We start from the raw sequence: 27,636 nt of genomic DNA on the forward strand, positions 1-27,636 counted from the left end.
GGGGAACATCACACTCCGGGGACTGTTGTGGGGTGGGGGGAAGGGGGAGGGACAGCATTAGGAGATATACCTAATGCTAAATGATGAGTTAATGGGTGCAGCAAACCAACATGGCACATGGATACATATGTAACAAACCTGCACATTGTGCACATGTACCCTAAAACCTAAAGTATAATAATAAAATTAAAAAAATACAACAATGGAAGAAAAAAAAAGAAAAATACTACATGGTCATAGTTAAACAACACATGGAATACTTCTTATGTAAGTAAAAAAGTAAATATTATGAACTGTGATAACTTAGAAGTAAAGACATTACTAACCAAAGCTGTAAAGAGGAAGATGGATCAGAGGAAACAAATAGTAAGGGCTTAAAGAGTGAGATACAATGTCTGCAATTGATGTAACAAGAAATAGATGTTTGAATATGTTATTTTAATCGTTTTCTTCTGGAAATTTTTACACATATACCAAAGTAGAAGGAATGAGGTAATGAACCCACATGTACTCATCACCCACTTTCACTAATTTTTTTTTTTTTTTTTTGAGACAGAGTCTCTCTCTGTCGCCCAGGCTGGAGTGTTGTGGCGCAATCTCGGCTACTGCAAGCTCTGCCTCCCAGGTTCACGCCATTCTCCTGCCTCAGCCTCCCGAGTAGCTGGGACTACAGGCGCCCGCCACCACGCCCAGCTACTTTTTTGTATTTTTAGTAGAGACAGGGTTTCACTGTGTTACCCCGGATGGTCTCGATCTCCTGACCTCATGATCACCCCGCCTCGGTCTCCCAAAGTGCTGGGATTACAGGCATGAGCCACCATGCCTGGCCCACTTTCACTAATTAATATCATGTGGCTACTTTGTTACTGCCCGCACTCTGCTCTTCCCCCTGCTTTCTCCAGCCCATAAGATTATTTTAAAGCAAATCCCAGATACTATACCATTAATTGCTATTTTTCCATAAGCAATAAGGACATTACTTTTTAAATATAGTAACATCATCACCCTAAAAATTAGCAAGGCTTCCTTAAGACCATGAAAATATCCAGTTAGGGTTCATCTTTCTCCTGAATGTCTCATTACAAGGTTTTTTTTTTTTTAAATAACGATAAAAGTGTCAGTTCACAAAGAAGATGCAACAATCCTAAATGTGTATATACCTAATAACAGAACTTGGAAATATATGCAGCAAAATTGACAGAACTAAAGAAGAAAATACACATATACAGAGTCATAGTTGGGGATTTGAACACACCACTCTTGGTAAATGATAAGATATGGGCAAAAAAATCAGAAAGAATATAGAAGATTTGAATACAATCAACAAACTTGACATAATTAATATAATATAATGTTACCATCAGTTGCAGAATACATTTTTGTTTTTAAACAGTTCCTGGAATGTTTACAAAGATGCACCATTTTGTGGACCATTAAATTTTCTGACCACATTGGATTAAATTAGAAGGTAGTAACAATAGGATGTGAAAAAGCTTGAACAATTTCTAAATAACCCATAGATCAAAAAGAAATGAAAAGGAAAATTAAGAAGTTGTATGAACTGAATGATCATGAAAATAAAATATATCAGAATTTGTGGAATGCAACTAAAACGGTGAAAGAAATTGGTAACTGTAGAGTAACGTATTAGAAACGAATAAGCTTTAAAATCAAAGATTAAATCTTCTACCAGCAGAAACTAGAAAAAGAATAGGAAATTAAACCCAAAGTAAATGAAAAGAAGACAGTAATAAAAATAATAGAATCCAACAAAAGAAAAACAGAGAAAATGTTTAAATATATGAGTATATTTTTTCAAAATTTCAGATTTCTGCTCATTAGAGATACAGTAACAAGATAGGAAAAACCCAAGCCTCAGACTTGATGTATGTATCTTTCATCCAGAATACGTTAGAACTTTTATAAATTAATAGCAACTTTTTAAAAGCAAAATAATGACCAAAAAGATTTAGATATTTGAGAGAGGATGCTATGTAAATGGGCAGTGAACACATGAAAACTTGTTCATATAATTTTTTTTTTTTTTTTTGAGACAGAGTCTCGCTTTGTCACCCAGGCTGGAGTGCAGTGTGCGGTCTCAGCTCACTGCAAGCTCCGCCTCCTGGGTTCATGCCATTCTCCTGCCTCAGCCTCCTGAGTAGCTGGGAATACAGGTGCCCACCACCACGCCTGGCTAATTTTTTGTACTTTTAGTAGAGACAGGTTAGCCAGGATGGTCTCGATCTCCTGACCTCGTGATCCGCCCACCTCGGCCTCCCAAAGTGCTGGGATTACAGGCGTGAGCCACCACGCCTGGCCGTTCATATAATTATTTATCAGAAAAACTTCACAGTTCACCAGATGAGATAAGTTGTAGAAGACTGACAACACCAAAGGTTGACGAGAATGTGGAACAGCTGCAATTCTCACATACGACTGATAGGAATGTGAAATAGTATAACCACTTTGGCAAAGAGTTTGGCAGTTAATATATACCTACCTTTAACAGAGCAATTCCAGACCTCGGTATTTACTCCCACCCCACCCCAAAATAACTGCATATATACACAAAATGACTCATTTAGGAATACGTATAGCAGATTTATTTATAGTAGCCCAAATCTGGAAACAACTCAAATGTTCATCAATAGTAGGATAAACTATTTCTTTCCATAGAGTGCATGACTAGCTGTAAGAGTGAACTACTTGTACATGCAGCAACATGGTTGAATCTCAAAAACATTATGTTGACTGAAAGAAGCCACACACAAAATAGTACAGTCTGTATTACTCCATTTATATGGAATTAAAAAAATGTACAAAACTCATCTACGATGATTGAAATTAGAATGGTAGAGAGGTTGGGGATTGGCTAGCAAGTGTTAAGAGGGAACTTTCTGGAGGGATGTAAGTGTTCAGTATCTTAATTGAAGTAGTCATTACGTGGGAATATACACTTACCAAATTTCATCAAATAGTTCATATAAGATACATGTATTTCATTGTATGTAAATTTTTATCACAATTGAAAATACATTACCTGGCATAATAGTACTTTTCTCTGAAGTTAGATATAATGAGAATTAGAAAGTGCTGCTTTTTCATTTTAAGCTCATTTAATATGTGCGTATAATGCCTTGATTCAAAATTTAAATGTAGAAAACAAATTTTGAATTCTTCTGATTAGTAGAAAAATTTTTTAAATGTCTCTTGGTTTTAGTTTTTTAAAGTAAAATTTGAATACTGAATTATGTGCCAGGTACTGTAGTATGCATTTTACATGTGCTATTTTACTTAATCTCCAAACATATTCAGTGATTAGTTCTGTTTTTCCTTGGAACAGAAGTAGAAACAGAAGCATCAAGAGGAAACAGAAACACCAAGTGTTCAATTAATATTCCCAAATTATTATGGAAAGAGTCCTAAGCCAGAAGTTACTGAGTTTTACATCTGAATTTTCTAATATTTTATTTTCTTGAATGTATTTTACTATACCTGTTTAATAATTCTATTAAATCTATTTCAAGGGTATTTTAATGAACTACTTTTCATGATATTTTCTTTTATTAAATAACTTTAATTTTTTCAAGGAGCAACTGTGGTGACAGCTGCTGTGGTAGAAGTACATTCACATGCCTCACTAGTTAAGACAACACTAAACATGAGCTTCAAAACTGATTATCTCACCATGGTGCTGTATAGTCCAGGTCCTAAACAAGTAAGTCCAGGAAGAAAAGAAAATGTATTTTCACATGTGAAATTTGCATAGATAGATGTTTTTAAAATAACAAATGTTAATATTTAACATGTATTTTGTAGTATCTGTCCCTCTGAGAAAAATGGTTGATCTGTTTAATAATACTTATAACTATTTCTCTTTTAAATGAGTTATCTATCATATAGCTAATGTGAAAAATAAATTGTAAAATTAAAGTGATGTGTATATATTTTTGGCCTTTCATTAGAGCCCTTTGGAGACAGAATTTTGATGTTTGTTATAAGCAGAGGCAATAATTTGTAGTAGTTCACATCATAAAATACACTTTAGACTTGTGTTTCTTTGTAATTTTGTATTGGTTTCTCCTTTCATAGGCTTCCTTTACAGATGTTCGTGATCCTTCTCTGAAACTTGCTGAATTTAAGTTGGAGAATATTATAAGTACTTTAAAAATGTATACAGATGACTCAACATTTTCTTCCTTTTCATTAAAAAACTGTATTTTAGATGATAAAAGACCTCATGTCAAGAAAGCAACTCCTCGGTATGTATTGTAATGATGTTCTAAGGTTTTACTTGAGAAATCGTTGATATATTTTACAGAATTCATCTCCAGAGTTGCACATTCATTTTCTGAGTGCATCCTAGGTTCTTTAAAGCTTCAATTCAGTCAACTCGTAGTACTCGGTTAACATTTAAAATGTCCTGGTTCTGTTATGTACTATTCTTACTGGATAATTGATAGATTGGTTGAGTAAATAGAAATAATCAGTGCAATTAAATTGGTTTTTACATTCTTTAAATTACATTCTCTAATATAAATCTAATATAAATTATTGTTAATGCATGCTAATTGTAATGGGAAGTACATAAAAAATTGAAAAGAAAAAATATCCTGAGATTCAAACTCTTATAATTTATTGAACATACACTTCCTCATTTATGATACGTTTGTGTTCCAGAAGTTTGTAAGTTCATTATTTGGAACACTTTATGGATCTTCCCAAGAGACATGACTTCAGAATGCTTTTTTTTTTGTCAGTGAAAGAGATGAAGTCTTTGAGTTTTACTCATATGTTTGATTACTTCTAAGTTACTCACACATAGGAATTGTTGTTATTGTGTTTTCCAGAATGATAGGACTGACAGTTGGTTTTGACAAAAAAGACATGATGGATATAAAGTACAGGAAAGTCAGAGATGGTTGTGTGACTGATGCAGTCTTTCAAGAAATGTATATTTGTGCAAGCGTAGAATTTCTGCAGACTGTTGCAAATGTCTTTCTTGAGGCCTACACCACAGGCACTGCTGTAGAAACCAGTGTGCAAACATGGACTGCTAAGGAAGAAGGTTAGTTATTGGCTAAAATATTTAATATTTGTTTTATTGAAGTGCTACAAGAGGACTTAACCTTGATTAGCCTTTTAGATCATCAAAGTAAATGCTTTAAGAAATTAAAATTTTATTTTTCAGAGTAGAAGGAAAACCTTAATGTGTTTTCTCGGAGGATGTATAGTTTGCATTTTTTAAAGGTGTCAGTATATATTTCATTTAAAAATTATGAAACTTATGTTAGAACAAGTAATTGTACCTCTCTTCAGGCAGTAATTTGAAGGAATTTGTCTAGTGGAAAAAAACAAGCAGAGCAAATAATGAACCAACCATACCTTTTCACAATTAAGATAATATTTCAATTTAAAGCACTCATTTATTTTTGTTGTATTTATTCCTAGCTTTTAACATATGGTTTTTCTATTATCTTTTTATAGTATGTCATTTACTGTGGTATAGTAGAAAGGGTATCAAGTTGAGAGTTAGAAACTAGGTTAGTTTCTAGGCTTTCCAGTTAAATAGTGGAGATTTCCCCTCATTTAAAAATGTTCTTATGCCTGTAGCTTCTTCAAGTCTTCACTAAGGGTTGTAGTTGATTCCTTTGGGATCTAAGATTCTTTTGTTTTACTTTTTACTATTACTTCATTTTAATATTTTCTTATAAAAAATTATTCATAATATATAGCAGATATTTTAATTTATTTTTATTTGTTTTAGTACCTACACAGGAATCAGTGAAGTGGGAAATTAATGTTATTATTAAAAATCCTGAAATTGTGTTTGTGGCTGACATGACAAAAAATGATGCTCCTGCCTTAGTCATTACAACACAATGTGAAATTTGCTATAAAGGTAACCTTGAAAATAGTACAATGACTGCTGCTATTAAAGATCTCCAAGTGAGAGCCTGCCCGTTTCTTCCAGTCAAGAGAAAAGGCAAAATCACTACTGTGAGTTAACTATTTGATCATCTGCTTAATTGTAAACTATTTTGGATGTAGTGTATACCATTTTAGGAAACAAAAACTACCTACATGCTTTCCAACCGTGCTCTGTAAAACGTCTTTCTCTCTGCTTAGAGAGCTTAATTTAGAATATTATTTACCAGCTTTGAAACTCTTTCATTCTTCCAGATGCTGCTCATTATTGTTAGTATTTGTGGGAATATTATCACTAAGAAGTTGGGTTCATCTTGACACTTTTCAATTAAGATCTTACTTTGACTTTCTAACCATGTCAATTCCAAATTGCTCTTTGGACTTTTAAGACTTTCTGCCAGTTGTTTGCTGTGTTGTTTCAGTTTTATTGTTTTAACTTTTTTCTCCCATTTGGATGTTTTTGCTCAAATAATGAGTTTTTCCTTGTCTCCATGTAACTTCATTTGAACCTTCAGCCATTTGCTTTGACATACTTCACATTGATATTTTACTCTCTAGTAACCTCTTGGCCTTCCTCCTCTTCATAACTGTACTTAAAATTCATTCCTTCACAGACATCTTTTCAAGTTAACTGGCTGACTTTCAGCAAATACTTATAAAAATATTTGAGCTTCTGAAGGAGTAATAGAAGCATAAGTTGTTGCTTGTTTCTTTGTATTTTTTTCCTGATGCTTGGTATGCATCTATAGAAGCATAAATATTCTAAACATTGTCACCATAGAAATATAAGATGTAATTTTGATACAATGAATACATATATATTGGGATATAAGATAAACTGTTGCCCAAATTTGCAAGACAGTTGGCCCTCCACTAAGCAGAGAGAGAATAGAAAATGGAGGGTATACCAATTCTCTCTTAGTTTTTGACTTAGAAGTTTTAAATATATATTTCTTCTATTCACATCTTTTTTGGCTTGAACATAGCTGTATGACCACACTTTACTGCAGTAAAGGTTGGAGAATGTGGTATTTTTTTCTGAGCTACCTTGTGCTCAGATAAAACTTCTATTACTGTGGAAGAATAGAGCAGATATTAGGTTCTAGATGTCCTTTATATGGGATAATTAAGGAGTGTATTATTAAGTCACTTTTTAAATAGTTATTTTTATTAACTTGTTTATTTGACATACCTATTACTAGGAAAGTCTTTAAATAGAAATATTTTTATATTTAAACATTAATTTAGTGGTATTGATTTTTCTCTCATAGGTTTTGCAGCCCTGTGACTTGTTTTATCAAACTACTCAGATAGGTACAGATCCACAAGTGATCGATATGTCAGTAAAATCCCTGACACTAAAGGTAAATTAAAATATAATCATTTGAATATTTAGTAAACTTAAAAAAAGTAGTAAAGCCTAGAAACTTATTATAGCAAGTCTTTTGTTATGCAAACAAAATAGGTGTATTTGTGTTTTTGAAATATGTTTTTATGAGATTTTACAAAGTAATATTATTTAATACACATTTTATAATGAATGTTATTCTATATTTTATTATTTACATTTGTGTGGTTAACATCTAATATCCCTAATAAATATTATTGAAATTACTTTATACTTCATCAGTTTAATAATATCTGCAAGATTCGTGTAAATATTTTAACAAGTCACAATTATGGTAATTCAAAAAATTTTATAAACAATAAATTGTATCTTCTATTTTGTGGTAGTAATGTTAATTCAATATTTAATTTCTCATAATCCTTCATCATATATATTTAATATTTCTTGACGTAGTATGTTTGAAAGTGTTTTGTATAGACTTATCATTAATTTTTTTCCATTTAGGTTTCACCAGTTATTATAAATACTATGATTACTATAACTTCAGCACTGTATACAACGAAGGAAACCATCCCAGAAGAAACGGCTTCTTCTACTGCACATTTATGGGAAAAGAAGGATACAAAGACTTTAAAAATGTGGTTTCTTGAAGAATCAAATGAAACTGAAAAAATAGCTCCCACATCTGAATTGGTACCCAAAGACGAGATGATAAAAATGAACATTGATTCTATTTTTATAGTTCTTGAGGCTGGAGTTGGTCATAGAACAGTACCTATGCTTCTGGCAAAGTCACGTTTTTCAGGGGAAGGCAAAAACTGGAGTTCCCTAATAAATCTGCACTGTCAGCTTGAGCTAGAAGTAAGCATATTTTTCCAGTTTTATGACAGATAATGATACATATGGAATATTATGACAGATAATGATACATATGGAATATTATGGAATCTTATGTAGCTATTTAAGCTTATTGTAAATAATGATATTGGGTCAAAAACTTTTAGAAAAAAGTTTTCAAATTTTGCCCTTGAAAATTGCTTTTATGTATACATTCCTTTTATTTTTAAAGTACGTGTCCACATTAAGTTTGTATTTCAACTGATTTTATCAACTTAAAGATAATATATTATTCGACAGTTGTTGATTAGATTCAGAATTCTTTTTTTTAAGAGTTAAATTGAGGCCAGGCCCAGTGGCTCACCTGTAATCCCAGCACGTTGGGAGGCCAAAGCAGAAGGATCGCTTGAGCCCAGGAGTTCAAGATCAGCCTGGGCAACATGGTGAAACCTTCTCTCTACTAAAAATACAAAAAATTAGCCAGTGGTGGTGGCTCACACCTGTAGTCTTAGCTATTCAAGAGACTGAGGTGGAGGATCACTTGAGAATAGCTGGGAAGTCGAGGCTATGGTGAGCTGAGATCTCACCACTGCACTCCAGCCTGGGGTTCAAAGTGAGACCTGGGTACAAAGTGAGACCCAGCCTCAAAAAAAAAAAAAAAGAAAAAGAGTTAAAGTTGAATACTTTTTTTTTTTAAGGATATAGACGGAATTTCTGAATATGTGTATAATAATCTCTTCTAATAGAAATATAAAGATTTAGAAATATATGCCTTATACTTTTATGTAATGTAGAATCAAGGAAAGATGCTTAAAAAGGGATTTTATCTGGACTAAATTGTGAAGAGCGAATATGTACTGTGAAGTTAGCCAGGTGAGGAAAATGCTGAGGGAGTGCTTATAGGAAGCTACTGAATGGCATGTAGACTGGTTTTTATATAGAAGAAATAACAGGGCTAAAAAACATGGTGGGAAACAGGATGGAAGATCATTTTTCATTTAAAAAATTCTCTCTGTAGGTGCATTATTATAATGAAATGTTTGGTGTATGGGAGCCTTTGCTTGAACCCTTAGAAATTGATCAGACTGAGGATTTTAGACCATGGAATCTTGGTATCAAGGTATATCTATATATGTGTATGTGTGTATATATATATATATGTATTTTAAAAGACTGTATCTTTTTAAGAACAGATTTAGGTTCACAGCAAAATTGAGAAGAAGGAACAGAGATTTCTCATATACCACCTACTTCTGCACGTGTATAGCCTCCCCCTTTATTAACATTCCCCCATCAATGTATATTTGAAGTCTGAAAAAATTTTCCAAAATTGAGAATGTTTATACCACACTTGACACTTTATTTTAATCACAACAAAGTTCAGGTTGTCTCATCATGAGCCTTGCCCACATGCTTCCTTGTTTGCCCTCTGAATATAATTTTCAAATCTAAGGCCAGTGTTGCCTATGCTTCTAATACAATTATGTAACAAGTATTATGTTACTTGTTACATAATTTAGAACAATTTAGAACATAATTTAGAACTAAATTTAGAATAATTTAGACATTGTTCTAAATATTTTAATCCGTACAACAACTCTTGGAGGAAGATAGAGTTTTTATTTAACATGTGAAGGGACTGAGACCAGGGAGGTTAAGAGACTTCTTGAAGTAATAATAGCTACAAAGTGGAAAAGATGGGATGCAAATCCAGCTGCAGAGGGGTTAAATCCACTCTAAACCACTATGCTGTAATACCTCTGTCATCTTCTTGTAGGTTGTTGTCTATCCTGAGTTTCCTTCATCCTTTGGGTGTGTGCGTGTGTGCAGGAATGTATATTATTTGTTTGAAATATATTGTGGATTTATGTAATCATGAGAATTGGGGCCTTTAGGTGGATGAAATTTTGCTTCTGAAGCAAGAGACTGCAGAATTACTCACGTGTTTCCTACCTAATGATGACTTGGTCAACCTGCAGACAGATTTTCAGTGGCTTAAAGCCAGTTAAACTAACAGCAGAGGTGGCTAGCTTAGCATGTTGAGCTCTTTTCATATTAGATCACTTAATTTTATTTTCCAGATATTTTAGATGAAGGATTTGAAAAGGAATTCCTTGGTGGTTTTTAGGTTAGAATACACATGGTCAGTGGATCTGTGACTCCTAAGAAATGGTAAAGGGTATTGATTCTTATGAGTTCTAGGTTTATAACACTGTTCTGCTGCTACTGTCCGCCTTTGTAAGTCTCTAGGTTTCTGTTCTTTATTATTAGCATGACCAATACATTAATTTTCTTTTTTCTGAGTTTTTATGTTGCTTTGAAGTGTGTGCTTTTATATTCAGATCCCAGGTACACATAGTAATTTTAGGTTTTTATTTTTCCTTCTAAATTGTATCTGCCATTTTACTATCACTGATGATGACATGATTTATTTTCTCTAATACTTCTGTCCTGTATGACTTTAGTTGGCTGATGTCCAAGTAATTTCAGTAAGGCAATAGAACTTACTGAAATTAGAAAAGATAAAATGTATTGGTCTCTCTAATGTTATTGGGATTTGTTTAGTTATGTTGTGTTCTTAGAAATAATTTTTTCTTATATTTCTATGATTTATCGTTTTAGATGAAAAAGAAAGCAAAAAAGGCCATTGTTGAGTCAGATCCTGAAGAAGAAAACTACAAAGTGCCAGAATATAAAACTGTCATCAGTTTCCATTCAAAAGACCAATTAAACATTACATTATCCAAATGTGGTCTTGTAATGTTAAACAATTTAGTCAAGGTAAGAAAAGAAATTTGAAACTTTAAATATTGAGATACTTGTCTGATTGATCTGTCTGTTGAATAAGAAGTTTAATAACTTAGTTGTCATTTGTCCTTTACTGTTCTCCTTGTCATTTAATTTTACACATTTCATGTTATTTAGGATAACTCTTTCTTATTAGGCATTTACAGAAGCTGCCACTGGATCTTCAGCTGACTTCGTAAAGGATCTAGCACCATTTATGATTTTAAATTCCCTTGGACTTACTATCTCTGTTTCGCCAAGTGATTCTTTTAGTGTACTCAACATTCCTATGGCAAAATCATATGTATTGAAAAATGAAGAAAGTTTAAGTATGGATTATATCCGAACCAAGGACAATGATCATTTCAATGCAATGACCAGCCTAAGCAGCAAACTCTTCTTCATTCTTCTTAGTAAGTAGTTGATATATTACCTTCCTGGGGCTATTTTGTTTTAAATTACAATTTACATGTTATTTTACTCTTTTGTAGAATCTTAGCAAGGTTTTTTTTTTTTTAATCTCCTTTCTAATAGGTCAAGAACTGTTTTTTGCCTTTGCAGTGTCTTGGTTACTATTGTTACTAAAACTTTGTATTCCAAACTGTTTATCCTCTGCATTATTTAGAGCATGGCAATTTACTGCTTTGTTGTTGGGAGGAAAAATATTAGATCTCACCCTCATTCAGCTTTTATAGACCATAGATGTTTAGATGTTTGTGGGGGTTCTTTTATTCACATTTGGTATCAGTTGATAGTATTCCATCAGTTTTGCAACTGAATGAATTCAAAGTTTGAATTCATGCAAATGGCAGTTTTTAATGGCTTTAGGATTTGTAAATTTTTTTTTTATGTTCTGCCTGTTGAGATGAAGGTTTTTTCCTTTGTCTTTTCTGCTTCCCAGAAGTTTTTCATTTTTATTGGAGGTGAAGTATATACATTCTTAAAGTGTCATAATATGTAGTCATTGTGAAGTTGAATAGTCCCAAAGCCTCACCTACACCACTTTTTGATACTCTGGCATTTAAGTAATTATTGAGGAGGGCATCATTTTAAAGGTTAATTAGACATAGGAGGGTAGGCTACTAAAATAGCTTTTGTTTCTAGTTAGAAGATAACGTGTAACAGGTGTTTCAGGTGTTGTCATAGCGTTGTAATTAATGTTCTCAAAAATTTTACCTCTTTTAACATTTTTATGGATGGGATGGTAAATGAAATTTATGCAAGTAAGTAATTTTATCCCCAATACAACATGTATTTTAGGTAAATATATATAAAATTTTATTTGATCAAGTCCAAGATATAAAGGAAAAGTGACACAAGCTGTTGGAAAAATTAAAAACAAAAATTGTAGTCACCTTGATGTTTACCAATGTCTGCCAAAAGGTATTATGCTCTGGTTATTCTGACAGCAAGCCAGAGATCAGTATTCTTGTATTTTATAGCACTTGCTCTCATTACTCATTTTTGAAAGGTTTGCTATTATTGTCTTGGGTTAAACTCCTGAATGGGAGTTTTTTAATGAATTCTGTGGAAATATATGGTGGCTTCTTAAAATATCCCTTTTATGGACTATATCCAAAGACTCCAGTGACTATTATTTATAAGCTTAAGAATCATCTGAAATTTCTAATATGTAATATATGTAAAATTAATATGTAATGAATTATAATAAAAACTTTTAAACATACTTATTTAATTTAGCACCTGTTAACCATTCTACTGCTGATAAGATTCCTTTAACAAAAGTGGGACGACGTCTGTACACTGTAAGACACAGAGAGTCTGGCGTTGAAAGATCTATTGTTTGTCAAATTGATACAGTGGAAGGAAGTAAGAAGGTCACAATTCGCTCCCCAGTGCAGGTATGAAATGATCAGTTTTGGGGGATGTCCTGTTATGCATATCTGTGTGCTAATAAAATTTAAAAAAAAACAAAGAAATTATTACTCAAAGAATATAAACCGTAACAGTAATACAGCTGATATCAAAAAGAAGACTCAGTACCAGCAGTTGCACTACTCGGTTATGACTGGTGGTAGGAATTTGTTCAATATACTTCTTATAATTTTTAATAGGAATATTTTGTAAAATCTTCTTACAGTATTTTTTATAAATAAAATAGTCATCAGTGTTTTGCTTTAGGTCTTTGTAATATATTTATATCCTTTTATTTGATTAGATAATTTTTAGAGAAATAAAAAAATTTTACAGTTTTATTGAGGTATGTACAATAAACTACATATATTTAAAGTTGATGACTTTTGACACAAAAATGCACCTTTAAAACCTTCATCACAGTCACGGTAATGAACAAATTTATTTCTTAGAAAAAATTTCTATTTCCTCACTTTCCCATTCCCAGGCATCCACTGATCTGTCCTCATTGTGCATTAGTTATATGGCCTAGGATTTTACATAAGTGGAATACAGTACAGATGGAGTTTGACTTTCATTCAGAAAAATTTTGTATGTATGTGTCAACTTATGTGTATTCATGTTATTACATGCAGTTACATGTTGTTGCTCAGTAGTAATATATGTATATGCCACATAGCCATTTTGAGTGAACCTTGGTATACAGTGTGAAGTTAAGAATTGAGGTTTTGTTTTTTTTTTCACCATATGGATTTTTTCCCAGAGGATTTTAGGTCCTTCTCATTTTTATATAAATTTGAGAATCAAGTTATCACTTTTATCAAAAATCTAGATAAAACTGTCTTGTCCTTTAATTTTTAAATTCTGATTACTCATTGATAGTATTTAGAAATACAGGTTATATTAACCTCTATTTGCAGACTTAACTAGACTCACATATTCTAGTAGATTTGTGTAGATTGAGATAGTTATGATAGCTGCAAATGAAGACATTTTTACTTTTTCCTTTCCAATCTGGATGTGTTTTATTTTATCTTGTTTATATTGCCTATCATACTGGGTAGAATACAATTCGAGTAGAAGTGGTGAGAGCATGTGTTTTTGCCTTGTCCATTCTTTCACCATTAAACATGATTTGTGTTGTTTTGTAGATGCCTTTTCTTAGGTTGAAAACGTTCCCTTCTATTCCTAGTGTGCTGAGAGTTTTTATCAGAGTTGATTTTGGATTTTGTAAGATGCCTTTTCTGTACAAGAGGAGGATATATTTTTTAATTTGTTAGTATGATGAATTACATTCACTGATTCTTTTTAAATGTTAGATCAACCTTGCATTCCTAGGATTAATCTCACATAATCATGACGTCTTACTAACCTTTTAGTATATTGTTGGATTTTGCATTTATATTGATGAAGGATATTGGTCTAGAGTTTCAATGTCTGTCTTTCTTTCTTTTCTTGAGTCTTGCTCTGTGTCCAGGCTGGAGGGCAGTGGTGCCATCATGGCTCACTGGAGCCACATTCTCCTGGGTTTAAGCAATCCTCCTATCTCAACCTCCCGAGCAGCTAGGACTGTAGGTGCACACCACCACACCTATTCTCCCATCTTGCTCCGCCTCTCATTGTTTAACTTTTTAACTCATTAAAGCAGCAGTCCCCAACCTTTTTGATACCAGGGACCTGTTTCATGGAAGACAATTTTTCCACGGGTGGGGGGCTGGGGCATATGGTCTCAGGATTCCTTTCTTAGGAATAGAAAGCTCCACCCATGTGTGTTCCTATCCCCTGCAGGGACACCAAGTTAACAACTATCTACACAGAAAAAACACCTTCATAAGAACCAAAAATCAGGCAAGCACTCACAGTACCTGGATTTAACCTCAGATCATCAGGCATTAGTTAAATTCTCATAAGGAGCATGCAACCTAGATCCCTTGCATGCACAGTTCACGCTCCTGTGAGAATCTAATGCTCTGGCTGATCGGACAGGAGGCAGAGCTCAGGTAGTAATGCTCTCAAGCCTGCTGCTTGCTTCCTGCTGTGCAGCCCACTTCTTAACAGGCCACGGACTGGTACAGCCCATGGCTCAAGGGCTGGGGACCCATGCATTAAAGTATATTTAACATGGGGTTTCTGTAGGCACCATGTAGTTGGACCTTGTTTTTTTTTTATTGTTTTTTTTTTTTTTGCCTAATCTGAAAATCTGTGCCTTTTAACAGGGATAATTAAACCACTTATATTTAAAGTTGTTGTTGATATGGTTGGGCTTAAACTTGCTATTTTTTTTTTCTATTTGTCTCATTTGTTCTTTGCTTCCATCTTCCTTTTGTTTTCTCTTTTTTTTATTAATTGAGCATTTTTGTTATGAATTCATTTTATTTCCTTTTTGGCTTATTGGCTGTTATCTCTTTATACTTCCTTGTCTTTTTGTTGTTGTTGTTGATACTTTAGGGCTTTATTACATACATATTGTATTAGTCTACCTTCAAATAGTATTTTGCCCCTTCACATACAGAATCAAAACTTTAGACCAGTATACTTCCACTTCTCATCTCCCACATTTGTATAATTATGTTCATACATTTTTGTGTCTATGTATGCTAGCTACCCCATAATACAAGTTACTATTTTTCTTAAATTATTTGTGTTTTAAGTAGGTTTAAAATACAAACTGTATTTGATATTTATTATCACTTTTTCTTCTTTCGGTAATCTCACAGTGTGGATCTGCTGGTGATGAATTCTTTCAGTTTTTATTTCACATATATGTATTACAGATATTTTCACTGGGCATAGAAATCTAGATTGGCAGAGTTTTTCCCCCATACTTTAAAAATGTTCTGCTGTCTACTGTATTGCATTGTTTCTGATCAGAAGTCTGCTTTTTTTCCTATATTTGCTTTTCTACAAAATGTGTCAATCTTTTCTTCAGCAGCTTTTGAGATTTTTTTTTTTTTTATCATTGGTTTTGAGCAATTTGGTTATGATGAATCTTAGTGTAGTTTTTTTTATGTTCCTTGTATTTGGGGTTTACTGACCTTAAAATTGTGGATTTATAGTTTTGATCAACTTCAGAAAACTTTTTGCCATTGTTTCTAAAATTTTTTCTGTCTTTGCCCTCTCTTCTCTCCTTTAGGTACCAGTTAGATACACATTAGGGTGTTTGAACTTGCCCCACAGCTCAGTAATGCTCTGTTCATTTTTACTTTTAGCTTTTTCCCCGTTTCTTTTTTCATAGTTTCTCTTGCTATGTCTTCAATTTCCCTTTTCTTTTTCAGTGGCCAATCTGCTGTTCACTCCATCTGACATATTTTTCTCAATAGTAGTATGGATTTTTTTGTTTTTTTATTTTCTGTTGTCTCTTTTTAACATCCTTAGTCTTCTAACTTTTTAGTGATATTGGATATAATTTTAATAAATGTTTTAATGTCCTTGTCTACCAATTCTATTACATGTCATTTCTGGTTTGTTTTATTGATGTTTCTTTTCATTATGGTAATTTTTTCATTACTTTAACGTACCTGATAATTTTTTATTGGTTACCTAAAACTACTGTACATATCAGAACCAGACTTCATTCTTCCTGTTTCTTTTAGATGGATCTTTACTGAGCCTTAGATAATCTATGCATGCCCTGATCATTACTCAGCTGAAGTTTTGACAGGGAGGGGACACTCAGTTTTCCAAAATTCTGTCTGTACAGCTCTTGCCTCTCCATGCAGGTCTCTCCCATCCAGTACAATATGCTGTGAATTTCAGTCATGTTGGCTTCCCCAGATTTTCAAATCTTGTCTCTTCAACTTGGCTGCCTGCTCCTCACACAGCAGACTAGAAACCCACTCTCCAGACAGCAAGCTGGGTAGTCATAGGACTTATGTAGTTTTTTTGTTTTTGATTTTCCCTTGTGCTGCCTATTGCCCCATATTGGAAACTGTGGTTTGATGTTGTTTTTCTTCCTGCTTTTTAGTTGATTAGGGTGGGAAGCTATATCTGGTCCCTGTTATTCTAGCATGGCTGAAAACAGATATCCCTTCTCTTTCACTTTTTATTGAGTTAACTATTTTAAAAGGTGACTAACAGCTGCACTCATTACTGCTGATTATTTTGTCATTTAAATAGTTGAACATGAATTTTGAATTTCTTACAGGTACTATGTGTAGAAATATTTCTATTGCTTCAAATGTATAGAGCAAATAGTTTTTCTAGAATTAAAAATATAGTACAGTTAAGATTATTCACTTATGAAATTCTTAGTTCTCATGTTTTATATGCTGCTATGAAGTTTTTAAAGTAGATTTTGGTAAGATGTAGAAATATAAGAAATATATAGATATAAATATAAGAAAGATTATAAGATATAGAAAGATTGTAAGAAAATTGTTTTACTAAACAATTTTAGTGACTTGCTCCATTGAAGTCCTGAATTCCTCAGAGTCATCCACGAGGGTTGGAACCAGCTATTAATTTTGATATTTTGACCTCTCATGTATCACAAATGTTATTAATGGTGTGTAGATGATGAATCCTTTCCAGAAGGTTTTCAATTTATTTTGCCCAGATCCATCAGAGGAATCACTGTCTATAGGAGCTGTTGCCTTAAGAAATGTATTTCTGGTATTTTAGACATGAAGTCCTTGCCCATGCCTATGTCCTGAATGGTATTGCCTAGGTTTTCTTCTAGGGTTTTTATGGTTTTAGGTCTAACATGTAAGTCTTTAATCCATCTTGAATTAATTTTTGTATAAGGTGTAAGGAAGGGATCCAGTTTCAACTTTCTACATATGGCTAGCCAGTTTTCCCAGCACCATTTATTAAATAGGGAATCCTTATCCCATTGCTTGTTTTTGTCAGGTTTGTCAAAGATCAGATAGTTGTAGATATGTGGCATTATTTCTGAGGGCTCTGTTCTGTTCCATTGATCTGTGTCTCTGTTTTGGTACCAGTACCATGCTGTTTTGGTTACTGTAGCCTTGTAGTATAGTTTGAAGTCAGGTAGCGTGATGCTTTCAGCTTTGTTCTTTTGGCTTAGGATTGACTTGGCGATGCGGGCTCTTTTTTGGTTCCATATGAACTTCAAAGTAGTTTTTTCCAATTCTGTGAAGAAAGTCGTGTCTAAAACACCAAAAGCAATGGCAACAAAAGCCAAAATTGACAAATGGGATCTAATTTAACTAAAGAGCTTCTGCACAGCAAAAGAAACTACCATCAGAGTGAACAGGCAACCTACAGAATGGGAGAAAATTTTCGCAACCTACTCATCTGACAAAGGGCTAATATCCAGAATCTACAATGAACTCAAACAAATTTACAAGAAAAAAACAACCCCATCAAAAAGTGGGCAAAGGACATGAACAGACACTTCGCAAAAGAAGACATTTACGCAGCCAAAAAACACATGAAAAAATGCTCATCATCACTGGCCATCAGAGAAACGCAAATCAAAACCACAATGAGATACCATCTCACACCAGTTAGAATGGCCATCATTAAAAAGTCAGGAAACAACAGGTGCTGGAGAGGATGTGGAGAAATAGGAACACTTTTACACTGTTGGTGGGACTGTAAACTAGTTCAACCATTGTGGAAGTCAGTGTGGCGATTCCTCAGGGATCTAGAACTAGAAACACCATTTGACCCAGCCATCCCATTACTGGGTATATACCCAAAAGACTATAAATCATTCTGCTATAAAGACACATGCACACGTATGTTTATTGCGACACTATTCACAATAGCAAAGACTTGGAACCAGCCCAAATGTCCAACAATGATAGACTGGATTAAGAAAATATGGCACATATACACCACGGAATACTATGCAGCCATAAAAAATGATGAGTTCATGTCCTTTGTAGGGACATGGATGAAACTGGAAACCATCATTCTCAGTAAACTATCGCAAGGACAAAAAACCAAACACCGCATGTTCTCACTCATAGGTGGGAATTGAACAATGAGAACTCATGGACACAGGAAGGGGAACATCACACTCCGGGGACTGTTGTGGGGTGGGGGAAGGGGGAGGGACAGCATTAGGAGATATACCTAATGCTAAATGATGAGTTAATGGGTGCAGCACAGCAACATGGCACATGGATACGTATGTAACAAACCTGCACATTGTGCACATGTACCCTAAAACTTAAAGTGTAATAATAATAATAAATAATAAAAACATAAAAAAGTATTAAATAATGAGACTAATATTATTTAAGTCAAATATACAATGTTACATATAATATTAAGAAGTTGAAATTACTCCTTGATCCATTTGCTACAGAATAGATGTTTTGTTAGCAGGCATGAAAGCAACGTTAATCTCCTGTACATCTCCATCAGAACTCAAGTGACAAGGTGCATGGCCAATGAGCAATAGCATTTTGAAAGGATTTTTTTTCCTGAGAATAGGTCTCGGTAGTGGGCTTTAAAAATTCAGTAAACCATGCTGTAAGCAGATGTGCTTTCAAAGTCAGGCTTTGTTTTTCCATTTATAGAGCACAGAGTAGAGTTAGCATATTCTTAAAGGCCCTAGGATTTTCATAATGGTAAATGAACATTGGTGTAACTTCAGGTCACTAGCTTCATTATCCCTTTAAGAAGAGATTCAGACTGTCCTTCGAAGCTTTGAAGCTAAGCATTGACTTCTCTTCTGTAGCTATGAGAGTCCTAAATGTCATCTTCTTGCAACAGAAGGCTGTTTTGTCTAGTTTGGAAATCTGTTGTTAATGTAGCCATCTTCATCAGTGATCTTAGCTAGACCTTCTGGATAACTTGCTGCAGCCACTTGCCGCTTCACCTTGCACTTGTGTGTTATGCAGGTGGTTTATTCCCTTAAACCTCATGAACAAACGTCTGCTTCCAACTTTTTTTCTGCAACTTGCCCACGTCTCTCAGCCTTCATACAACTGAAGAGAGTTAGGGCCTATCTTAGGAGAATGTTGTAGCTGGTTTGATCTTCTATCCTGTATTAGGCCGTTTTCATACTGCTGTAAAGAACTGCCCAGGACTTAGTAATTTATAAAGGAAAGAGGTTTAATTAACTCATAGTGCAGCATGGCTGGAGAGACCTCAGGAAACTTACAATCATGGCAGAAGGCAAATGGGAAGCAAGGCACCTTCTTCACAAGGCAGCAGGAAGGAGAAGTGAATGCAGGAAGAACTACCACACACTTACAAGACCGTCAGATCTCGTGAGAACTCATTCACCGTCACGAGAACAGCATGCGGGAAACTGTCCCCATGATCCAATTATCTCCACCTGGTTTCTCCCTTGACACATGGGGATTATGGGGATTACAATTCAAGATGAGATTTAGGTGGGAGACCTAGCCAAACCATAGCATATCCAGACCACTAGAATATTCTTCCTGTCAGCAATAAGGCTGTTTCACTTTCTTATCATTTGTGTGTTCACTGGGTTAGGACTTTTAATTTTCTTCAAAAACTTTTCCTTTGCATTCACAACTTGGCTGTTTGATGCAAGAGGCCTACCTTTTAGCCCATCTCTGGTTTTGAAATGCACTTCTTAACATTAATCATTTCTAGCTTTTGCTTTTGATTTAAAAGTGACAGACATGTGCCTCTTCTTTTCATTTGCAAGAGGCCATTGGAGGGTTATTAATTTTCCTAATTTCAATATTGTTGTGTTTCGGAGAATAGGGAGGTCTGAAGAAGAGGGAGAAAGTGGGGAGAATGTCCAATTTGTAAAGCAGCGAGAACACACATTTATTGATTATAACACATATAATTAAAATGAAAAGATTGAAATATTGTGAGAGTTACCAAAATATGACAGTGAGGCACTAAGTGAGCACATGCTGTTAGAAAAATGGCACCAATAGACTTGCTTGATGCAGGGTTGCCACAATCCTTTAATTTGTAAAAAATGAAATATCTGCAATGCACAATAAAGCAAAACGTTATAAAACAAGGTATGTGTATATATGAATTTACTACTTTCGATAGTCAGGAGAAATGGTATTATTCAAAATAAAATTTGCCCACAGTTACACAGCTAGTAATCAGCACTGCCAGTATTTATCTCAGGTTTTTTTCACTTTAACATCTATGTTCATTCTGCTATCATATTGCTGTTGTGTAGTCGTAAACTTTAGGAATTGTTCCAGCAGGGTAGCTTACCTGCAACACGCTTCTGTTTCTTTCTTATCTTTGTAATTTTTGAGAGACAGGGTCTTGCTCTATCACCCAGGAGTGCAGTGGCATGATCAGTGCTTACTGCAACCTTGACCTCCCAGGCTCAATAATCCTCTCACCTCAGCCTCTGCAGTAACTCGGACTATATGTCTGCACCACCATACCTGGCTAATTTTTCAATATTTTGTAGAGACAGGGTCTCGCCATATTGCCTAGGCTGGTCTTGAACTCCTGAGGTCAAGTGATCCTCCTGCATCAGCCTCCCAAAATGCTGGAATTATAATAGGTGTGAGCCACTGCACCCACCCACTTTTATACAGACGGATGCTCCCTTTTCCTCTGCTCCCTTAGACTTTTCAAACTTATGCTCGTTCCGTTTTCCAGACCTTATATCTTTCCTTGAAATTTCAACTACTAGTTATTCTCAGCTTCCAACCAAATTTTTCCACACTAAATTTGAAAGGGAAAACAAAGGAAGCAATATCGGACTTTGGTAACTAACTTCATATTCCAAACAGGCACCATTTAGAAGCATGTGTTTCTTAATAGGCTCCATTTACATCAGTGATAAGTTGAATGTGAAGTTTATTTGGAATTATATTTATAATCAGAAAATATGTTGGAAAACTTACAGTTAATGTCTGTTGTAGAATGCTCTGGATGTTGGTTATTGGTTTGATAGTGGACTTTGAAGTTTGTTATAATACAGATGTCTCCATCCACACCATGGAATTTAAAAAATATTGACAGTTAAAAATGTTTCCCTCAAATTAAAAAAAAAATACATGAAGTTGAAGTCAGCTGTTTTGTTTCCCTCTTAGTCCACATTCCCTCCTTCCTTCTTCCTTGAGGTAATATCAATTTGGTGATACGTTGTATATATTTCTAGTACCATATTTTAAAGACTATTATTCCTGTCCAGAAAATATATACTTGTGTTTTTAGTGTCTTACAGAAATGTTACACTGTTCACCTTGTTTTGCTATGTTCTGTTTTCATTCAAATATTTGAAGTGTAACCATATACTGATACATAGGTCATTATTTTCATGATGTTACGTGATTATATCGATTTGAAGAAAATTTTCTTATTTTTCTATTATTGAGATTGTTTTCATTTTCATTTTTTAATAATGAAATCGATGTGGTGAACATCAGTGGCTTGAATGTAGTGAACGTGAATGAATACACATGTGTAAACATTTTTCTAGGTATGGAACTAGGAGCAGAATTCCTAAGAAGAAAGTACATTTTCATTTTTACTAAGTTTTTGCCGAATTATTCTTCAAAGTTATTTTATCAATTTACATTCTACCAGTAGTGTATGTGAGTTCCTGTTCACATCATTTTCAACTGTTACCATACTTCTGATTTTTTTTGCAGTTTGTTGGTATTAAAAGATACTCCATGGATATAATTTGTATTTTTTTGATTACTAGGAATGTCAAGTATCTTTTCGTCTGTTTATTGGTCAGTTTTTCCATTCTGTGAATCATCTGTTTACATTCTGTTCCTGTTTTCCTCTTGATTGCAACTTTCTTAATGATTTTTAGGATTTTTGAGTGTGTAGTGATTATAAACCCTTTGTCAAGTATATTACAGATATTTCCCAGCCTATAGATTGTCACTTTTATCATATAAATATGTAAAATTTTGATTTTTTTCTGTGAATTTTTTTCTACTATTTTTGTCTAAACAAAAACTTATCTTTAAACAAATTAGTCCCTATCCTAAAATCAAGAAGATATTATCTTATTCCCCTGTAGGCTGCTTAAAGTCTGTTTTTGAGATTCCTATTATATAAAACTGTAGAGATTTTTCTTGTACGTTTTAGGATAAATAATATGTTTGTTTCTTTTTTAATTTATATAAGCAAGATGAATATTGCCTGATAGTTCCTTTGTTAAGATAGTTACATGGACATATTTTTTTTTACACATCTTTAGATTCTTAGATTAATTATACTAAATATTATTTGTTTTTCTTTCCCAGATAAGAAATCATTTTTCAGTCCCACTGTCTGTTTACGAAGGGGATACCTTATTGGGAACTGCCTCACCTGAAAATGAATTCAACATACCATTAGGATCTTACCGGTATTTTTTCTTTATCATTTACTCTAAGCTCTCTTGTAGAATTTTTATAGTTTCTGATTTCACATGGATAACTTTGATCAAATCCATCCTGCTAATAGCTCATCTGACTTACTTAAGTTTCAGTGCACTTAGATCTTAAAAAAGAGGTATTATTTAATTTATTGTAATAACTTCCACCAAGCACACTATATATGCTTTTCTCTTAAATATAATTATATTTTGATTGCAGTATAACCATCATAAGCATAGTCATATGATTATGAGTTTTAAAAATGTCTAATAGATCGTGCCTGGTGGTTTCTGAATTTATATATACTATTAGGAAGTAATTTGTACTTCTCAAAGGTTTTATAATACAATTTTTTTGAAATTCCTTTAGTAAACAGAATATTTTATCCTTTTCTTTTCATATTTGTTCATTGTTCAGGGATGGAGTTGTAATATAAATAGAAGTATATACTACATTAATTTTAAATTTTTAAAGTAATTAAATTTGATACAAGATATGTTTTAAGAAAATATTAAAATTATAACAAAATATTATGAGCTAGTCTTATGGATTTTATATCATGACAAGTAAGTATTAGTCAAGATACGTAATCTGGAATTGAAAATAATCTCTTATATGGAAATTGAACCTTATTGGAGAATAAAACTGTCCTCAGAATTAAGCATTGTAGTTTGTTTAAATACCATTTTAGAATACACACTAGAAATTGGTACTTACCTCAATACTACAGAAGGATAGAGGCAAAACTGCAAACAGTGCTCTTACCTGTTCTCTTGTCCAGAAGTTCAGAATGGGATCCTCAATGCTCCGAAGACAATCAAGCAGTTTTAGGCACATATTTTCACATAGATCAACCTGCTAAACCTAATGAGTGTTTTATTGCTTAGTTCAGACTTGCTGAGGGAAAGAATCATATTGTTGAGAGAACAACAAAATAGTCATTTACAATATCTGACCTTGCTCTAGAGAGGATTTGGGGTGGGTTACAAGACTAGATTAAATATGGCATGTAAGATATATTTAAAAATTTCTGTGAAGAACTTTCATTTTCTTCTTGGATAATAAAAGTTAATGATATTCTACTTTTTAATACATTTCTGCTATATATTTTGTGTCTCTGTCCATAGTAGAGAAAAGAGTACCTTTATACTTTTTTCCAAGGCTGAATATTGATTTGTTACATGATAGTTAATCCATCCTAATGAAAATTAGTAGTGATTAATTCATCTTAATGAGAATTGTTACTAAGTACTTCATCTTAAGTAGAATTATTAGTGACTAACCAGCTTGGATTTCTCATTAGGCATTCTTTTTTTTTTTTTTTTGAGATGGAGTTTCACTCTCATTGCCCAGGCTGGAGTGCAATGGTGGGATCTCAGCTCCCAGGTTCAAGCGAGTCTCCTGCCTCAGCCTCCTAAGTAGCTGGGATTACAGGCATATGCCACGATGCGCAGCTAATTTTGTATTTTTAGCAGAGACAGGGTTTATCCATTTTGATCAGGCTGGTCTCGAACTCATAATCTAGGTATTCTTTTAATCTAGTACTTCAGTGTAGGTGCACTTATATTTAAGATGTGAGATCTTAAATTAACAAATGGCTATCTTTCTCTATTCTGTTTCTATTCTTAGATTAATGATACAGATAAATATAGATGCAGATAAATATAGGAAAACAATTTATATTTTATTAAAATATTTAAATAGAATTTAAATATACTGATTCTTTTATTCATTTAACAAATATTTATCAAGGTTTTCTGTGGATGAGACACTCAGTACCAAGATGAATTGCATGTGGCTATTGCCATGAAAAGATGGATATATTACATAAATGTATAAAGTAGGAAACAGTGGGTTATAGAGAGTTATAGAAAGTGTTAGAGTTGCCAAAAACTATGGAAAACAAAAAAGGGATTAATGACTGACTCCTGGGCAAAAGATACATGAAGTACAGTAACATACGTAATATAGTAATATGGAGATTAGATGGAAAAGGCTATCTAAGAGGAAGGCGTGCATAAACAAAGATAAGGAAGCATGAAAGCATAGTGTTATGAGGAATAGTTGGGAATTCATTGGAATGTAGAGTGCATGTTGGAAGATAAAATTTGAAAGATAATATAAGTTCACAGTTAGATGGTTGCTCCCTCTTGCTCCATTTTTATAAATTTTATCTCCATCTATTAGTTTGATCTGTTTTTTTCTTGTCTCAGATGATTTGATGTTGTTTCAAGACCATTCACACTACTATATCTTCTCATTTAAAACCTCCTGTCGTTGATTTTCTTTCTTGTTTTCTTCATTCATTCCTTGAACTTTCCTTTGACCTTTTATATTTCTCTTACTCAGATTTTCTCTTCAGAACACCCTTTTTGGGAAAATTGTCACTTGGCAAACACCTTGCCGTCTGTCTAGAAAGAGCCAACCACTCTGCCCTCAGTCTACTCTAAACATATGTTTTTTGGTACCTATCACAATGCAGTAGTTATCTTTTAACATTTTAACATTTCCCACCTGATTATGATCTTACCCATTTGTTTGTTTTCAATTTTGCCTTTTTGTTGGTACATAATAGATCCAATAAATGTTTTGATAAACTGGGTAAGTGTATTACGATTAGTTTAATTTGGAAAAAATTAAGGTTTTATCTTTAAGTTTTAGAAGTAAGAGTGGAAAATAGAATGAAAATTATAGAAGGAATGTAGAAGTAGAATAGGCTATATCTGTTAACTTTTTTGACAAATAATTTATATGCTTCAGTCAGGGAAGAAGGAAGTCTAATATTGTTTCACAGCCCAGGGTGCCAGTAGCTGGAAGTCACTGAAAAAGGACATGCAGAAAAGTGGGTAGAGTGGGTTCAGTGTTCAGTCTAGCAAATTTAAGGTGCCATCAGAAATTATTACAGAAATACATCATAGATATTTGACATTTTAGGAGTAGAGTTTAGGAAAATAATCAGGGTTGAAGATAGTTTTGACTGTTGTTCATCTATAAAGGACAGTGTCATAACTATAGCTAATTAGTTTTACAAATATAAAGATATTTATGAAATGTTTATTCTTGGTTACAGTGTGGGTTCAAAAATTATTAAGTATAAAATATTGCTGAAATGTAAACAATGTAATATTCAAATATAAAGATTAACCATGTGACAACCAATAATTTTGTCACCATTTTCTTAAAACCACTGTTCTGCAATGGCAACAAAAGCCAAAATTGACAAATGGGATCTAATTAAACTAAAGAGCTTCTGCACAGCAAAAGAAACTATCATCAGAGGGAACAGGTAACCTACAGAATGGGGAGAAATTTTTGCAATCTATCCATCTGACAAAGGACTAATATCCAGAATCTACAAAGAACTGAAACAAATTTACAAGAAAAAAACAACCCATGAAAAAGTGGGTGAAGGATATGAATAGACACTTCTCAAAAGAAGACATTTATGCAGCCAACAAATGTATGAAAAAAAGCTCGTCATTACTGGTCATTAGAGAAATGCAAATCAAAACAAGAAGATACCATCTCACGCCAGTTAGAATGGCAATCATTAAAAAGTCAGGACACAACAAATGCTGGAGAGGATGTGGAGAAATAGGAATGCTTTTACACTTTTGGTGGGAGTGTAAATTAGTTCAAGCATTGTGGAAGACAATGTGGTGATTCCTCAAGGATCTAGAACCAGAAATACCATTTGACCCAGCAATCCCATTACTGGGTATATACCCAAAAAACTATAATAAATCATTGTACTATAAAGACAGATACACACATATGTTTATTGCAGCACTGTTCACAATAGCAAAGACTTGGAACCAACCCAAATGCCCATCAATGATAGACTGGATAAAGGAAATGTGGCACGTATACAGCATGAAATACTATGCAGCCATAAAAAAGAATGAGTTCATGTCCTTTGCAGGGACATGGGTGAAGCTGGAAACCATCATTCTCAGCAAACTAATAAGTGGGAGTTGAACAAGGAGAACACATGGACACAGGGAGGGAAACATCACTCACTGGGGCCTGTTGCGGGGTGTGGTTCTAGGGGAGGGAGAGCATTAGGAGAAATACCTAATGTAGATGATCGATTGATGGCTGCCGCAAACCACTATGGCATGTGTAAAACTCTGTAACAAACCCGCACGTTCTGCACATGTATCCCAGAACCTAAAGTATAATTAAAACAAAAACAAAAACCCTAAAGCAGAAAAAAAAATAATAAAGTAAAATACCATACTGATGTTACAAAAGAAAAAAAAAGCACTGTTCCGCATCTATGGACTACATTTTAATAACATTAAATGTCGATTGAAAACTTTCATTTGATTAATGTTGGAAAGCTTGTGATTTTTTTTCAATAGTAATTTTTTTTAGTTTATGAATTCAGTCATGGCATTTATTTCCTTTTAGGCCCACACATCCAGAAAAGCCAAATTCTTTCAGTTATACGTACAAGTCACATATGCTTCTATGTGGTTTGCTTTGCATATATAACTGATATGATTTATGTATTTTTATATGAAACCATTTATCTTATAAGTGTACTTTTAAGATAGTAAGTTTGTAAGAAAAATATTCTCCTCTTAAAAGTCAGACAACTTG

At 33.6% G+C, this 27,636-nt stretch overlaps 1 protein-coding gene across 4 annotated transcripts in view; it reads left to right on the forward strand.

The window, feature by feature from the left end:
- VPS13A (vacuolar protein sorting 13 homolog A) overlaps positions 1-27,636 on the forward strand; it is a 259,625-nt gene that overhangs the window by 149,432 nt on the left and 82,557 nt on the right. For all 4 annotated transcript variants that reach the window (XM_058445730.1, XM_032164338.2, XM_032164339.2 and 1 more), the window contains exons 36-46: positions 3,591-3,718; positions 4,093-4,262; positions 4,851-5,068; positions 5,768-6,000; positions 7,200-7,292; positions 7,781-8,137; positions 9,132-9,233; positions 10,736-10,894; positions 11,058-11,313; positions 12,602-12,762; positions 22,918-23,021. In XM_058445730.1, coding sequence (XP_058301713.1) covers positions 3,591-3,718; positions 4,093-4,262; positions 4,851-5,068; positions 5,768-6,000; positions 7,200-7,292; positions 7,781-8,137; positions 9,132-9,233; positions 10,736-10,894; positions 11,058-11,313; positions 12,602-12,762; positions 22,918-23,021 — 1,981 coding nt within the window. The remainder of the gene's footprint in view (positions 1-3,590; positions 3,719-4,092; positions 4,263-4,850; positions 5,069-5,767; positions 6,001-7,199; positions 7,293-7,780; positions 8,138-9,131; positions 9,234-10,735; positions 10,895-11,057; positions 11,314-12,601; positions 12,763-22,917; positions 23,022-27,636) is intronic.

Source organism: Hylobates moloch, unplaced genomic scaffold (assembly GCF_009828535.3).
Source record: "Hylobates moloch isolate HMO894 unplaced genomic scaffold, HMol_V3 SCAFFOLD_10, whole genome shotgun sequence".
Classification (NCBI taxonomy): domain Eukaryota; kingdom Metazoa; phylum Chordata; class Mammalia; order Primates; family Hylobatidae; genus Hylobates; species Hylobates moloch.